Source organism: Anopheles ziemanni, chromosome 3 (genome assembly GCF_943734765.1).
Source record: "Anopheles ziemanni chromosome 3, idAnoZiCoDA_A2_x.2, whole genome shotgun sequence".
In the NCBI taxonomy this organism is placed as follows: Eukaryota; Metazoa; Arthropoda; class Insecta; order Diptera; family Culicidae; genus Anopheles; species Anopheles ziemanni.
Window position 1 is genome coordinate 24,423,361 of NC_080706.1, and position 16,199 is coordinate 24,439,559.

At 45.2% G+C, this 16,199-nt stretch overlaps 1 protein-coding gene across 12 annotated transcripts in view; it reads left to right on the forward strand.

Moving 5' to 3' along the window:
• LOC131289973 (glutamate-gated chloride channel) overlaps window positions 1-16,199 on the forward strand; it is a 39,812-nt gene that overhangs the window by 18,377 nt on the left and 5,236 nt on the right. For 9 of the 12 annotated variants that reach the window (XM_058319334.1, XM_058319338.1, XM_058319341.1 and 6 more), the window contains exons 4-5: window positions 11,767-11,836; window positions 15,443-15,679. In XM_058319334.1, the coding sequence (XP_058175317.1) occupies window positions 11,767-11,836; window positions 15,443-15,679 (307 nt within the window). Of the gene's footprint in view, window positions 1-1,354; window positions 1,426-11,766; window positions 11,837-15,442; window positions 15,680-16,199 lie in introns of all 12 variants that reach the window. The other 3 variants (XM_058319331.1, XM_058319333.1, XM_058319339.1) reach the window with 1 other exon arrangement.

A 16,199-nucleotide genomic window follows, 5' to 3' on the forward strand; every position in this document is an offset into this window, starting at 1 on the left:
TAAAACTAGAACAAATTTCTAAATTTCTACATGTTTGATAACTCTACTACCATCTGTAGCGTGAAGTAAATGAACAATCCTACGCTGTAGGTTGTCCATGCGACAATCATACTCTTCCCGATGCATTCTTCTGCTTACCTATTCAAATGTGTGCCTTCAAATCAATACCTTTCTATTCTTCAGCATAGTTTTAGCGCTTTACTTGGTCGTAATAGTTTCTGGGAGGGTGCACATGTACTAGATTGAGTTTTGGTGTGCAATACAAACAAAAAATACAATAACATAGTGGAACGATTTTGTTGCTGAAGTAGTGAAGATCGGAAATATCGGATAAACCTGGCGTTTGGGCTAAACGAACGTGTCGATGTTTCTTCGAACATTAAGCTGTGGGAAGACGGGCATCCGATCGGGGTACAGTAGATTGGCCAACACCCTAGGACCATGCGTACTTGCCTGCTATCCTCTTCTTCATCTCACCATACATTATGTAGTTACAGAGCTAGAGCACTTGAAACGCTGCTAAACGAGTGTCTGCCCTATTTCTAGAACACCGGAACACTGTTCCTTCGAGATTCGAAAGAATCATAAACGTAGAAACAATGCAGCAGCAGCCAAAGCAGTAGCAAACGTGTTCGGTTGTTGTGCAGATATGGGGCACCACGGTTGGTGCAATCAAGGTGGTTTGGATCGCTCTATCGCTTTAACTCGTATTCTAGTTTCGATGCATCCCGGCATACATTTGCAGATTGTTTTGGTTGAGTTTTATCACTACTTTCGTTCGACGATGGTCAAGAAAATTACGTCGTTATTATTCCTTTCTTTCTCTTACTCGATATTAGTTAGTAAGTGTATTTCAAAGCTAAACCATCCAGCCCACTATCTACATCTGTACCAATCAATCGACATGCAGTGCTAATTAATTTTCTCTCTTTTTTTACCACCTCGTACCGTTTGCATTCCGCTTTTCCCATTCGATCACACCAAACGAAAACCAAATACAAACCCGGGTAAACCCACGTGAAACGATCGGTGTGCGAATGAATCATCGTGAAACACGTGAACGAACCGCTCGCGAACGATTGACTCGCGCCCAATCGTACCGCCCGTTGTGGTCCCCCGTCCCCGAACCCAACATCGCCAAAAACCAAACACCGTCGCCCGAAACGATCGATGCCACAAACACTCTGAATCGAAAAACCCACCCGATCGGTCACCACAACTCAACAATCCATCCATAACGTACGCAAAATCTGTCCCGAAACTGTACCCCGCCACTGGTATTACCCGAAACACCCTGTCGGAACCAAAATGAAATGAAAACAAACCAAAACCAAAACTCTGTCCGATCCCGTAGACGATAAGGCCACACAAGTGTTCGTCAACATGTTCCTAAGATCGATCTCGAAAATCGACGATTACAAAATGGTGAGTTAGTGTGCTTTTGTTACTGTCCTCTGGGGGGTGTCGTTAAAGTTAAACCTTGTCCCAAGCCACTGTACAGTATGTCTCGTTCATGTTCCCAAAACCCACTTACGATCGCCACCCAGGACAACGGAAGTAATTGTGTTTACCAACTACCACCGCAAGCCGATCGTTTACCATGCGCGCGCTCGGGACGTCAGCTCCAGCTGTACAAATAGGGACGAATTTGGAGCTGCGTTCCACATCTGCCTTACAGATCATTGTCTCTGCCGTTGTTCCGTTTTCCCCCCATTTACGGTGTTACCAAAAGAATCCGAATTTCTCTCTCTCTCCCTCTCTCTGTTTCTAAAACACTCTTCGTCCGATGAACCTAATAGAGTTATGCTAGCGCAAAGTTGAGTTTTCAAAACGAACATCAAAATAATTACAGATCTATCATGCGAAACAGATTCCCCAACTGCATCCAACCGGTTTCATCTACATTTCCCCTCCCGCTCTTACACTGACGTACCCTGGTAACAGTTTTCCATGTTCATACTTCCTAGTTTTCCCTCAATCGACAAATCATTTCCTTGTGTCATTTCGTTTCTCTACCACAACATAGCCATACTGACTTTGCTAGAGCTCCAGCCGATTGGTTATGTTTATTTACCTTCGTTAATGCCCATTTAATATGCTCTTTTGTTAGTTGACGTATTGTTTTGTTTCTAATAAGTACCGTTAAACGTCAATGATGTTTGAAAATGTTGAACAAGTGTGTAAAAGTGTGTGTACTTTACTCATTCAAATGATACACGGAAACGGTGAAAGTTAAGCCTTCCGACACAATAATTCCGAACAAGTTTATTACCATTCAACATCGAAATACTGCTACAATTACAAATACTTTAAACATCGAACTACGCAGCACCGTATAATTTCAATCGAATTTGTGACCTACGGTGTTTTCCGAGCTTTCAGAAGTCATTAGAACCAAAGGTGGACCCTTTTTTAAAACAGCTCACCAAACACACTTCAAAGACTAATTTTCTCTCTCGATCAACTTTATCCAACACCGTGGTGAACACACGGTTGTAACAACACACGACACTCAAGACAGCAGATCGAATTAGACCGTGCTTTGCTCACAATTTGCTTCGTTCAGAGTTTGTGTATAAATTTCTTGCCACCAACCGACTTTACCTTCATACTTGCTAGACCACTATTTGTTGTACGATACCGCGCTTCGTGCTTCCACAAACCGGCCCGAACGCATACATGCGGAACCGTGCGACAAACCAACAGCATCGTGATGACATGTTGAAAAGCACCCAGTCGGTTCTACGCTCTCTCCCCGTGAAAACGAAACACCCGTTAATAAGAAAACACTTCAGCATAACACACTGCAATGCACCAAAAGCTAGACTTATTTTGGAGCAAATGTGCCGGAAACGAGTCCTACCATTTGTTTGAACTTCATTTTACTTGTTTTAACATCTTTACTTTATCTGCCTTTTTGTTACATGCTTTCGTACATCTTTTTTAATTGCCTTTTAATTTATCTACAATTTAAGCCGTTGATGATTCTTAACAATCCGTTTAATGGTTATGTTTGCAACACATTACTCACCTCATTTTAATACATATCTAGCTTGTATGTACTGATATTTCTAATTTTACCTTTTTGTGTTTTTATTTTATTTCCGTTTTCTCCCGGCCCATTCATACATCATATATCCAACCGTTTCCCCGCAATTTGCTGTCGTTAGTGAACCCACCATTTCCACTTATTTTACGCTTCATATACAGATCCATTTGGTACCCGCCCGCCTACACGAACATTCTCGTTCACTATTGAGTATAACACACAGTTAAAGTAATTCCATTTATGTATATTTATCTATATCGTCTAACTATAATCCCATGTGTATTACGTACAACGCGTGATCAGTCGTTTTAAAGCATTTATTCTAACCGTTTGTCGTCGTCCACGTCTTCGTCGTCTTCGTCGTCGCCTTCGTCTGAGTTACGATCGTCATCGCTCTGATTGCGCAAATAATCACAGTTCATTGCAGTATTCGATTGATGTACGTATGTAAATTCGTTCTTGCCGTGCTGTTTCGTTTCAACGTGTTTCCATTGCCTCTCCATGTCACCCTCGTGTGTACACTCTAGTGTTCTCTTATCTCTCTCTCTGTCTCTCCCTCGCTATCTCACACACACACGAACATACTTTCTCCGTCCCATATTGGGATGTCTATCTCTATCCTTTTCGCTCCCACACTCTACTGAGTAAGTATTTTATGATTCGTAACATTTTTGCGTTTAACATTTTTGTTTGAATACTCTTTGTTTTATTTATTAGTTGGATAGAATTAGCATTGTTGCATTATATTTTTACATAATTTCATAAAGTGAAAATGTGCACTTTCCATTTATTAAATGGCCCTGAAAATGTTCACCTCACGCAATCACACACAAACGTTACCAGCAGATGGGTCGAAATTAAATACTCGTGCTGTTTGCGATATTTTATCTGCAGAGTAATCGAATCAAAACGTGCGGCAGGTAGAAAGCATTTCGTATGCAAAATTGCGAGCACAATTAACTATCGTCAAACTCAGGCGTCAAATTGGAACAGCAGCATGGAGCGAAATGGCCTCGGGGCACCAACGGTGACACTGCCACCGTCCAACGCGCTCGGAATGGACGAAATAATGCTAATCAAATCCAAGGTTGTGATTTGATGAGCACATTTCCATTTTTGTCTATGCCGTAGACCGACTGTGTGGCGACGGTTTTTCCCTGCCCCCGCACGAAAACCCGCCTCGCGAAGGCAAAGTAATTCAAAAGCATTCCCATCAGCTTCATCAACCGCCATCCTGTGGCGTCGCACATGGCACGCATACAGTACTCCCCACTTTTCCAGTGAACGCGCCGCCTACCAGGGTTTCCCTCATCCTCGTCATCGTCATAGGGATCAACTACGTCGTCTGGCAGACGAAATGAAGGCACAGTGTACGTTGGTGTGCGTGTGTGTGTCGGTGAGAGTTTCGAGCACTCATACGAAACCGGTGCGCTACCAACTCCGGCCACTTGACACGATTGTCAAGCACTGCTGTTGGACGCTTCCGCCTACGAATGCCATCATTAGCTCACCCGAAACGATGATTTCTCCTGACCTTCGCTGTTAGAGGATGACCTCGTGCGATCTCGTGCGGCGAACAAAGACACACAGGAAAAAAAAAGCACACACACACACACACCACGGTGGTGTTAAAGGATGAAACCCTTCACAGCAAATGGATGAGGATTTACATTTCATTAAGACAATACCGTTCGACGGTCGTGTGTAGGACGTTACGTTCACATTCTTAGCCCATTTACAAAACACCGGGCGTCTCCATTGCGAGGAAAATAGTTTTGCTGAAAACGGAAAACCAGCGGGTCGGCAAGAGCTGATTATTATTGCAGACAGAGAGCTGAAGCAAACAAAGACAGCCTGCGTAAAAATTCCAGCAAGGGCGAATCAAAGCTAATGTTGAGCTTTATTGGTGATTGATCTACAAAACACCGGGCGCCTCCATTAACCGTACAATTTGTGTAACTTGCTTGAAACAAAAGGTTTTATCGGCGAATAAAATGTATGAAAACATCATCATCACGCTGCAAGCGGTACCCTGAAGGTAATCGAGGTTGAAAAGATGAAATTTTAAACAACTCACAGCCTCGTGTCCGCGCCAACTTCCCTGAACATCCATTGCCAAAGCGATGGAAATGTTCTTGAAAAACAACATCACAGACACACAGACAGCCACCATTACGTCCTACCGGCCAGTGGTGCCAATGCTTTCAGCTGAATTATCTCACACAGCAGCACACCCAAGCCCATTCAACTGACTTAAGCTCTGTGCCGTAAAATTAATAAGCTATTAAATTTGCACCGACCGCACGGGCCATGACGGTGGAACTTTTCCTACAACTCATGCCAGTAAAGCGACGGATGCTGCCAGCGCCAGAAACCGGGTGTGGCCTCCGGACGGGCTCGAGAGGCGGCGGGCCGTCCGTTCACATTTATTGGCCCCGGAAAGTTCCATAGTAAAGTGCATTTTACGGTTATCGGCTGCCATAAGTCAGCCTACCTTTGGGTGGCTAGCCGTGCCTTCCGTTTTGGAGTTTTCGGGGCAAGCGGACCGAGTCACCGCTGGCCGGCTCGATTGGTCGAAGGCTGGTTCGGAAGCCGCGGACCAAGTGTCCGCTACGAGCGTACGAACGTACCCGAAAAACTTTTCCAATTAACTTTAAACCCGTCCCGGCAACGCTGCCTTCCTGCATCTTTCTTGCCCTCTGTTCTTATTTCTTACTCTTTCTTTACCACGCCATCTCTCACTCTCTCTCCTATGTTTGGTTTAAATATAAAATGCACATTTGAGAGGATCATATCTCTTGCTCCACCAGAACGATGCCGGAACAAGCTGCAGCTAAAACAAGACTTTGGTTCGTTATTTTATTGATACTCCACTTTACGATTGCGATTCAGTTCGATTGCATTTTGTAGAATGATGCTCTTCCCTACTCGCTCGGCACGCTACTCAAAGGGCGGCTTCCGTGAGGCAAATATTGATTTTATAGATAAAACCAATCCGATAATTTCAATCGGTAAACCACCGCATAAATGGAGGCGAACCATGTTTCATCCTATGTTTCGGTAAGCCAGTAATACAATTCTACCTGGACTCCTGGTTGGCAATGTGGTCAGAATGAACGAGCGAAGCCTGGAAAAACCACCCGTTACCATCGTTGCCACGATTGCTGAGTTCTGTAAACATTAAGATGGTAGTTTGTTTGTTTTTTATCTTGCAATTTCTACGCATACATTACCATAAAATATTCCAACGAACGCTGCTCGCTCGTGTTGCTTACCAGCTTCCTTCGTCCGAACCAAACCCATGGCCAGCTGCATCAGCATCGGATGGGAAAATAAAGTATGGCAAAAGAAAGATGCCTGATGCAGCTTCCGGCTGCCTCCGATAGCAAGCTTCAGTGCCTGCGTTCAAGCTTGTCCGTGTTGAATTATGCAGCAACTGTGCAGTGTTTCGCGCCTGTCGCGGCGGAATGAGAAAACACACAAGAAAACAGCAAGCGAATGCAAATAAATCCCTCCCCTCCAGGACCAACCGGGTTATGGTGCTTCCGGTGCATGGGCACCTTGTGTTTTGATTTCTTTTTGCCTGCCGACCACCGCCCGACAGCTCCTACTTGAGGAGTCTGACCACTGTGCAAGTAGTTGGCCTAAATGGAGACACATAAATTATGGTGTCTGCATCTCCGGCCGACGTCGGCGTAATCGTTATCATCATCAGGGATGTTAAAGAGTGCCCTAAGACAAATGTTGTACTCGGTTTTTCCCCCGGCGTTGATTGTTTCACAAGGGTAAAACAGTGAAACAGGTTGTAGTATCACCATTGGTTTTCATTTTTGGAAAAAATCTCCATTGAAAGCGTGGCTTTGTTTAAATAATGAAAAATAATCAATCACAGCAAGTTGAATCGAACAACAAAAAATCAATTATTACTTTTCAATAGTTTATAATAATCCATCAAGAAAAAGAATATCAAAGTACAATCTTGTACAATCTTGTACAAAAAGTACAATAAAAATCTCCTGGCATTGGAATCATCAAGATTGGCGTGATCAACAACAGTCGTTACAGTGCAGATGTTGAGACTTATTAGAAAGTAAGACAGGGACATTATTGAAAATTTCGTTTGATGTTATAAAATCATAAATGATTTATAATTTTAATTTAAATCATTTTAATGAATCTTTTATTTTGTTATTTCTTAAAATTTGTTTTATGAAACGCTTATCATACAATAGTTTGACATTATTATCATAAATCCTTCTTGAACAATCACTTGCATCCCCTTCCCACCCACCTGTCATGGCGTCTGTACATTGGAAAAGCGTTTTCACCGTCGACCCACATACGACTGCAAAAAAGATACCTTCAAACAACCGGTGCGCACCGTCTGCTCCATCATCTTAATTTTACCACGCGCTGCACTCTGCAACTGCTCGATGTTGTACGTTCACGATCAAAACACCTTCGACAAGCGAGTTCCAGTTCAGAGAGAACACACACACACAAACGGAAACAAAAAACTTTCCTATTTTACTGGCCATTTTTGCGCAAACGGTTGCGAAGCCAGCGTCACCCCATCTATTGCTCACACGAAGTTAGCACGCCTCCGACAACCACATCTGCACCTGACACCGTTCGTGGGGAACTGTTGTGTTGTGTGTCCACCAGCACGATAAGTCCAACAACAAAAAGAGAGAGAAAATTTACACTTGAAGGCATTTGGGCACAATGGCTGTCATGGAAGCGAACTGATCGCGTGCGGCCCTGCAAGCGTTCATTCGACTTTTCTAGTATTCAATTTAAGGCATATTTTTGTTCCGTTAGTTTCCTTTTCGTTTTCGTTCATTTCATCTGAATGTGTGAAAGACAGTATGCACGCGTCTTTCATGTGTGTGTGTGATTGTGTGTGAGTGTGTAGAACTACTTAACAATGCTCATCCTGGGTGGGTTAAGCTATCGCCGATAGAACACACAAACAACGTACCTCTACGTACACAAAGTCTTTCAGACGAATTATTTCCAGATAACTTCACAAGAAAAAAAGTGACATTTAATAGTTGTGCTCGGTAAGAGAAACACTATGCATCGTAGTTATCCAGATGGTACGAACCATCTGACATTGTGCAACCGTCGTGTGCTGGCCAATGACAGCTGTCAGATTATGAGACCGCATCTTCAGCAACTTGGATAAACAATGCAGTGATGTACATCAGTGTACCGTGTACGAGTCGATCTTCAAGCATTACGAAGTGAAGTGCAAGAGTGGCCAAGCGATCGTGTTTGAAGCAAAATGAACTACAACGAGATGTTTACAAACTCGTGTGATACTACTGTCAATTGTGACTCTTTACTTATACTTTCACCACTACTACAACTGTTACTGAACTACTACTACGTCTACCACTATAAAAACTGATACGTTTCTACTAACACTAATACGGCGACTACTGTTACTATCAGTTGCACACAACACTTACTACTTTTCTTTCCTCTGCTACTGATTCCTTCTTCAACACGACACTACCACCAGCGACGCCGGTAGCGAGCCTTAGTGCCATTAGGAGGGTTGCTTTATTTTTCTAGGGAAACCACTCGAACTCCACCGTACCGCCATCGCTAGCTGCTCGACAAACTGCTCGACCCGCGGAGCTCCGGGCTCACGGCTCGGGACGAGCTAGCTGGACGAGATGGTTCTCCCAGTTTCTTCATCTACTTCCTGGTCTTCTGTTTTAGGAGTTCTTCTTCCCGAGCATCTGCTTGGATTCTGCGGCTAGTGAAATACCCCTGAGAAGAAAACAAAAACAAACCCGCACACGAATGCACGCTCGTGGGTGGCCCGACCTTTGAAACCTTAAGTTTAGCGGCATGCGCATCCCGTCTCATCGCTCATCTATGTCCCATCTGTTCACCGCATGGCATGACCGCACGCACGCACACACACATCACATACACTCACACATTTCATGCATGCGATGCCTGAGTGCATGTGCAACCTTCCACCGTCGCAGCATCGCATGATGAGAAGCATGAAAAGCAAGTAGTCGTTGATGATGATGATGATGATGATGATGCATTGTTAGCCGTTGTTCGTGGCATGATGACTGTGTGTTGCATGTTGGTAGTAGTGTTGCATGTCGCCATCACCTCCGCCCGCACCGCATGTGCCCGATGTGCATTTGACATGGTTCTCGAGCATGCCGATCTATATCTCCACCTTTCCTGCCTGCTACCGCCTGCTCGTGCTCCACTTCGCTTGCGGAATGCACGAAAGTTTGTCGCATGTGTGTTTCGCTAAAAGCATCAGCATGGCATGACACATTTTTATGTTCCACCTTATCTATATTTATTTTAATTGTTTAGTTACCGTTCCCGAACTGCATGTGTCTCGAAGCACGCTGCCCGCATGGCATGGCGAACCTTTGCATGTGCATGATAACGGCATGGCATGAACCCATTCCCTCTCAACTCCTTCCCGCCCGTAAAATGTTGCATGTGCATAAGAAAAACACTAGTCCTTCGGTTGCATCCATCTGCACGTTAACCATTCTTCCCAGCGAGAAACAAAACCCTCCGATTCGCAGAAAAGATAGACATACAACGAGCATTATTTATCGAAACACAACTCAAAGAAAATTTAAATTTTCCCCCACTCGGTTCGCTGTTCATCACGAAAAGCACGCCGAAGGGCACAAGGAAAAAGAAAAGAGCTGATAATAATGCTTGCCGAGTTACTTACTGCATGGCCACCCTTCTCTCAACCGCCCCCCCTGGCACGAAAGGCACACGGAACGGACGGAAACGCGACCACCCGGGAGCAATCGAGGCCACGTCTTTTCCAAGGTCATCGCCATTGCCCGGCTCCCGTGTTTCCACCGTTCCATTTGTCCTTCGGTTTAGTTTTGGGATGAGTTTCGGTTTTTCGTTTTTGCTTTACACCTTCTTCTTGCTGCCTTCTGCTCGGTTTGGACAAGGACTGTACGATCTTCCATGCCGTGCAGAACGTTCTCCACCTTCCGTTCACGGTTTTTTATCCGCTATGATTTCCATATCTCTTCTTATTGCTTATCCTTCCTATCAACACCCCCAGCCCCCCCACGTACACACTCACACATGTCCAGCCCCAAACCGTGCTCGTGTGGCTCGCAGACCGCCATTCCAGCAGGCACCGAGCAACCAACTCCTTCCTGGGTTCCCTAGTCAATTTTAGTCTGTCGGCTTCCCAACCCCCCCTTCGTCCGGTCCTTTTTAGACGTAGGACTTACTCCTCCATTTATTGCCGTTTTCGATTAACATTCTTCCAATTCTTCCATCCATAACCGTAACTCGTTCGAAGCTAGAACTTTTATTTTCCGGTTCCGTTAATTTCAATTTTTATACATCACTTCTTTTCTGGTCCTTTCTCCCTTCTTTAACGATTCTTACTCTTGTTTGGAGCTCCCTATTCTAGTTTTTAAATTTATTGATCATTCTGCTCTTGTGATCTCTGTCTCTCTCTCTCTCTCTTTATCTCTTCTTCCTTATTTTTCAATCTTTTTATCAACACACTCTTAAAAACGTTTGAAACCATTTCCTTAACCGCTCTCGTTCACTAGGACTGTCGAACTACTTTCCAAACTAACAGTTACGTTTTACCGACTGCCAACATCGCAGCATACCACCCCGGTGGTGTCCTGTGTGACCCAACGATGTTACACAAGTTTTTCTCGACCCGCCTCCAATCTTTCCATTCCCAACATCGACCATCCTATCGGTCGGTAGCAAACTTTCTATGAACCTCTCCCAAAATAATCCTCCCCGCCCGGGACTGTTTAAATTATCTTTTGTAACATAATAAATTTCCATTGTTTGTTTTTCCCGGAGTTTACCGCTACCCATCCGCGCACCCTGAGCGAAAAGGGTCTAGCTCGCTAGCGCAAAACCAAAAACCTAGCCAGCGAGGGCACCCAAGTGTTTCCCAGGGAAAGTTCGTTTCGATTTGACCAAAATAAAAGAAAATAGAACGTAGTTTCAGTAGCATTCAAAACTCGGTTATATCCACACTCTTCCCGTTTGATTGGAAAAAAATGTTTGAAATCATTAGGCAAACATCCTGTTTCTCTTCAATTCCTCCCCGCAATCCCCGTTCCTGAAGTGTGCAGGACTAACGAGTAGCACGATTGAGTTATTCTTTTCCCCCCTCCCCCCATACCCAAACAAGAGCATAGTCCAAAGAGTAGAAAGAACAAAAAACCAATTCGCAAACCACTCCCACTTCGTTCGAATTCGATTAAGTAACCCTGCGGCAACCGTTTCCAAATCCCTATCGTCCATTTGCTGGCCTGTAGAAATTATGAACCAACATTACAAAACGATCCAAACAGTAAAATCCATCAAGTTCACATCTCTTGCTCCCTGACCATTGCTCTCGTTTCTATAAAAAAAAACAAAACCTATAAGCATCTAGAGTAATAATATTCAGTCAACATATATATACCACTCAAAAACTACCCGCCACTCTCTGGCAAGAGGTCACTAATATTTGTTTTCGTTTTCCAACGCTGCTGCCGCCGCCGCCGTCGCCACCGTCAACTACATCGGTCCGCCATCGTCACCATCCAACATCATAACGAATGTCGTTGAAAAAACAAAAACAATAAAAAAATAAACACACATAAAACCAACGAACGGACGTTATGAAACGAAAATTTATCATATGCACACCCGCTATGACGAACCCGTAGGAGTACAGTGTGCAGCTCACGTTCCGAGAACAGTGGCTGGACGAACGATTAAAATTTGATGACATCGGAGGTGAGTAGAAGCCGGGGAAGGTGGAATGTGTAATTACCTTTTTAAATTAACGTTTATTTCGCACACTTACTTACTTATCCACGAGCAGGTACTTATTCCATGGTGGTAGCTAAACGATCGTCGGGAAAATGGGGGACCGTTCCGTTGATTAGATAAATGATGCAATTTTTTGTGCAGTATAATGCTAGCGCGGGTGGAAATGATTAATTTTTGACAGAAGTGCCTCTAAACGATATATTTACGGTCGATAGAGGACAAGTGTTCCAATACAAATAACCTGATTTTTAATAAATCCTAATTCTGCTGAGCTCATTAAAAAACACTTACAAACTTAATCCAATCTTGTTTGAAGGTTGAACCTATGAAAATTAAAGTTCACTAATCAAACAATCAATAAACATAAAAATTTCAAAATGGGCTGAAGCCAAATAAAAAATTTTAAAATCCAACATTATATCATCATAAATGATTCGTTAACTAAATGTTAAATACTAACGTTTGTGCTATGTTGGAAACGTACCGTGTATAAGACACAGACAAATAGAAACACGTTTTCGGGTCTATCATTTCAATTCCCGATAAAAATCGATTAATCTATGGAAGGTTGCGTTTTTCCGCACCGTGTTGGAACACTTTCCCCTACACTTTTACTAATGTGTTATGTTGGCCAAAACCCCACATGGCCCCGCGCTAACTCTCTCTCTCTCTCTCTCTCTTTGACGAGCAAGCTCGAAAAAATCATTTGCTTCGCCCTACTGATCGTCAACTCGATATGTTACACTCCGCTAGCTACATCTCGCTAACACCGTGGTGAAGGTAAAATGATTTTTCCCATCCGTCGGCGTGCGTTTGTGAGAAGCCAACCAAATTCCAATCATCGCCTTCCTTCTTCGCACCAAAAATTTCGATCTCTTCCCGTTCGGGATCGCGATCGCAAACGTCGCACACATGATGCTCATAACGCTCCGGAACCATCGAGCCACCAATCGATTACCACCACCGTGCGCCCTTGGGCCAGTTCTCTCACCATCCCGACCTCGCCCGGCGACTACGACGACGACGACAGCAAGGAAGACGGCAGTGATTGCTAGCGAAATTCGATTATCCCTCTTGCCGACGGCTGGCCCGGAACCGGAAGTGTGGTGCGTGTCCCGCGCAAACTTTAGAGCACGCCAATCAAACGAACGATTCTTGCCATCCACTCGGTTTTCTTCCCCGCCGTTCGCTTCCGGTCGGGTGTTCGAGGCTGACGTTCAACAAATTATGTCATCGTTTCCCCCCACCGGCCGGTCCCGGGGAGCGGTGCGCTCGCCGGTGACATCTTCGGCATCTTATCCCATTACTTCCGAGTCCCGTAACGAGCAATCGTCATAAAAGAAATATCGGTACGAAATCACCCCCAAATCTGGCGAAATATTGATCGCCTGGGGGGCAGAAACCATGATTTCGCGCCCGTGGTAGGCTTTTTCGGTTGCGATTCGTCAAAAAATTGCGCTCCAAGGCCACACGTACACACGTGAGGCTGGTGGAGCTTAACTGATCATCCTGTCTTAGCACAGTGGTTCAAGCCATACAGTTGTAGTTTGATTTTTGACAATTTTGATAGTATTCATGCTTTTTTAAAGAGTAATAGGAAATGTGTATGTGTATGAGCAGCTTGAAAAATTTGTTTTATGTTGACAAAATTGACGAGTAGATGACAATTTTAGGTAAATATTATGATTTGTTTTTTGTTAAAATTATATGATGATAAAAAAACAAAAATATGCTTATAAAATACAAACAGATATAGCATTAAAAAGTCTGGACGGCCAACTAATGCCCTCGATTCAACCACTGTGCACCCCCGGGGGATTGTAGAAAACGTAATAATGTAGATAAAATGAGTCCCCAGATACGGAGGCGCAAACAGTAAACACATGCTCCCGGTCCGTTTCCTGGCACCGGAAGTGTGATGGCCTATCCATCTTCTGTTTCTTCGTCCTGCTTCCATCGTCGTCCTCAAGGGTGTGGCTTTTTAAAGCGTCCCACCCAGCATTCCTTCCCCGCCGAAATGTGAAGGACAAATCATACTCCCAGGAAACCAATCGAGCGGGGGCTTGGAAAACGGATGAAATCCATTTTTCGTCCCCCCTTCCCACCACCCGCTTCGGTTGTAAGCGAACACTCTCAGTGTACTCCCGAGCCTTCCCATTCCTCCTCCTGGTATCTCTTCGGTGTCCCAAAGACTTCGGCACCCAAAGAAAACCAATAAAACCGCGTCTTTGGCGCGCGGATTCCATCTTTACTTCTGTTTTCCCAATAAATAAAAAAAACCTCCCCTCCACCGTGCGATGGGTTTTGCAAACTGAAAACTCTGGCGTAGCCTCTAAAACACACACACAACAACAAAAAAAACAAACATTTGGCGGACGGTTCGGTCGACGGACAGCGCGCGAACAGCACAGAGAGCAAACAACGGTACAACGGAAAGGAGCAGACTGGGCTTCGGTCTACGGGGGTCGTGAAACACGGATCTATCATCGACTCGAGTCTATCGGTCTTACTGCTCGTTCGGTCTTCGGTCAGTGTATGTCTAACAAGGGCTGTAAAGTTTACATATCAATCATAATTTTACCAACTCTACTTACTCTACACCACCTACCCCACCACCATCAACCAACTCTCCGTACGATAGGCTTTTTATGTTCTTATATGGGCTGGGCGGGTGTTAATGGGGACGGGAGGGCTTCTTACAGGGCACCACATCGGGAAAACTCCCGTTTTGAGAGGCCTATCAAAAAACCGTTGGAAAGCCCAAACCCCGTTTTACGTAACGGACGTCATAAGGAGGTTCGCGGAGTGCGTGATAAAAGTGGATCAACATTGATGCTTCCTAATCCTAACGACCCCGACGCCGCCCACTAAAGTCCTAATGGGGTGGGCGGGGTAGGAGAGGGTGAAATCCTTGGTGAGATGGAAAACACAAATGGAAAAGTTTTCCAAAGGATGTCCTAAACAAACTTGATCACCGCGTGACAGCGGAACCTTCCATCGGGCCATTCGGGCCAAGAAGAGCATCGCCTTCTAGTGTCTCTAATGGAATGTTCGATTTTATAGTGTGTTTAATTTTTCCAAATCACTCCCCAATGACCCATAACGGGCAAGCGTGGGGGGAGGGATGATTTATTGTTTCGCTGAACTTCACACTGCACCTTTCGAATGGGGCAGGGTTTTCCCCCGTGCACAACTCTACGGGCAATCTTATTAGGAGGAGTAATTAGGATACCTTAGGGACTCTGGGAGGGAAATCTGGAGGCCTGAAAGTTTTCTGTTATCTCATTGATGTCTTGCTGTAGGGAAGTCCTATTAGAGTATCATGGTTTCTTTGAGCTGTAGAAAAAAGGACTGGTAGGACTTCACGCTAGCGTTACAGGCGTTACGTTCTGGAGTGTATCAGCGTTAGCCCATGGAACAAGAAACCCGCTCGCTCGACAGTGTTCCCGATGAACACTGCTTACAGTATCATTTTCGATTAAGAAAACCGTCCTGATTCTCTTGAAAAACAACAAACAACCTCTTTCAAACTCACTACACCACCGTCACCTTCACTCTTCTTCCACGCAGGCCGCTTAAAGTACCTTACACTGACCGAAGCAAACCGTGTGTGGATGCCTGACTTGTTCTTCTCGAACGAGAAGGAAGGTCACTTCCATAACATCATTATGCCGAACGTCTACATCCGTATCTTCCCGTACGGATCGGTACTATATAGCATACGTATTTCACTCACGTTGGCCTGCCCGATGAATCTCAAGCTGTACCCACTGGATCGTCAGGTGTGCTCGCTGCGTATGGCAAGTTGTAAGTACCGTTCCACCGCCGCGAACCGATCAGAACCACTCCAACCACGTTTGGCCCACACGCGCCTCCTTTACTTTCCCCATGTACGTATGTTCCTCCCGAGAACCCCCTTCCCCCGCCCCACCCTCCCACCGACGCGTACTTGCCGTTCTCACTCACTCACACTCCTCCCCCCCACCACCGGGATACCGGCAGTGCGGTCTGACTGTATATCTCTGTCGCGGGCTTTCTCTTCCACTGCCGGCTGCGTGTTACCGGTTTGCCGGAGTTCGCCTCGGAGTTCGCCTCGGAGTTCGGAATTCGTAGACTGCCACCGCGGCGGCAGGGGCAGGGACGTCCCCTGGCAAGTGACCGTGGGCGTACGGGTTTGTGTGTGTGTGCGTGTGTGCGTGCGTGCGTGTGTATGTGTGTGCGTGTCTGTGCGAGGGTGCGTATGTGCGTTGTGGACGGGGAAGGGTCCTGCGGGAAGTGAGGAAAGAAAAGGGTTTGGGTTTGGAGCGGGCTGGAGCCAAACCCGACT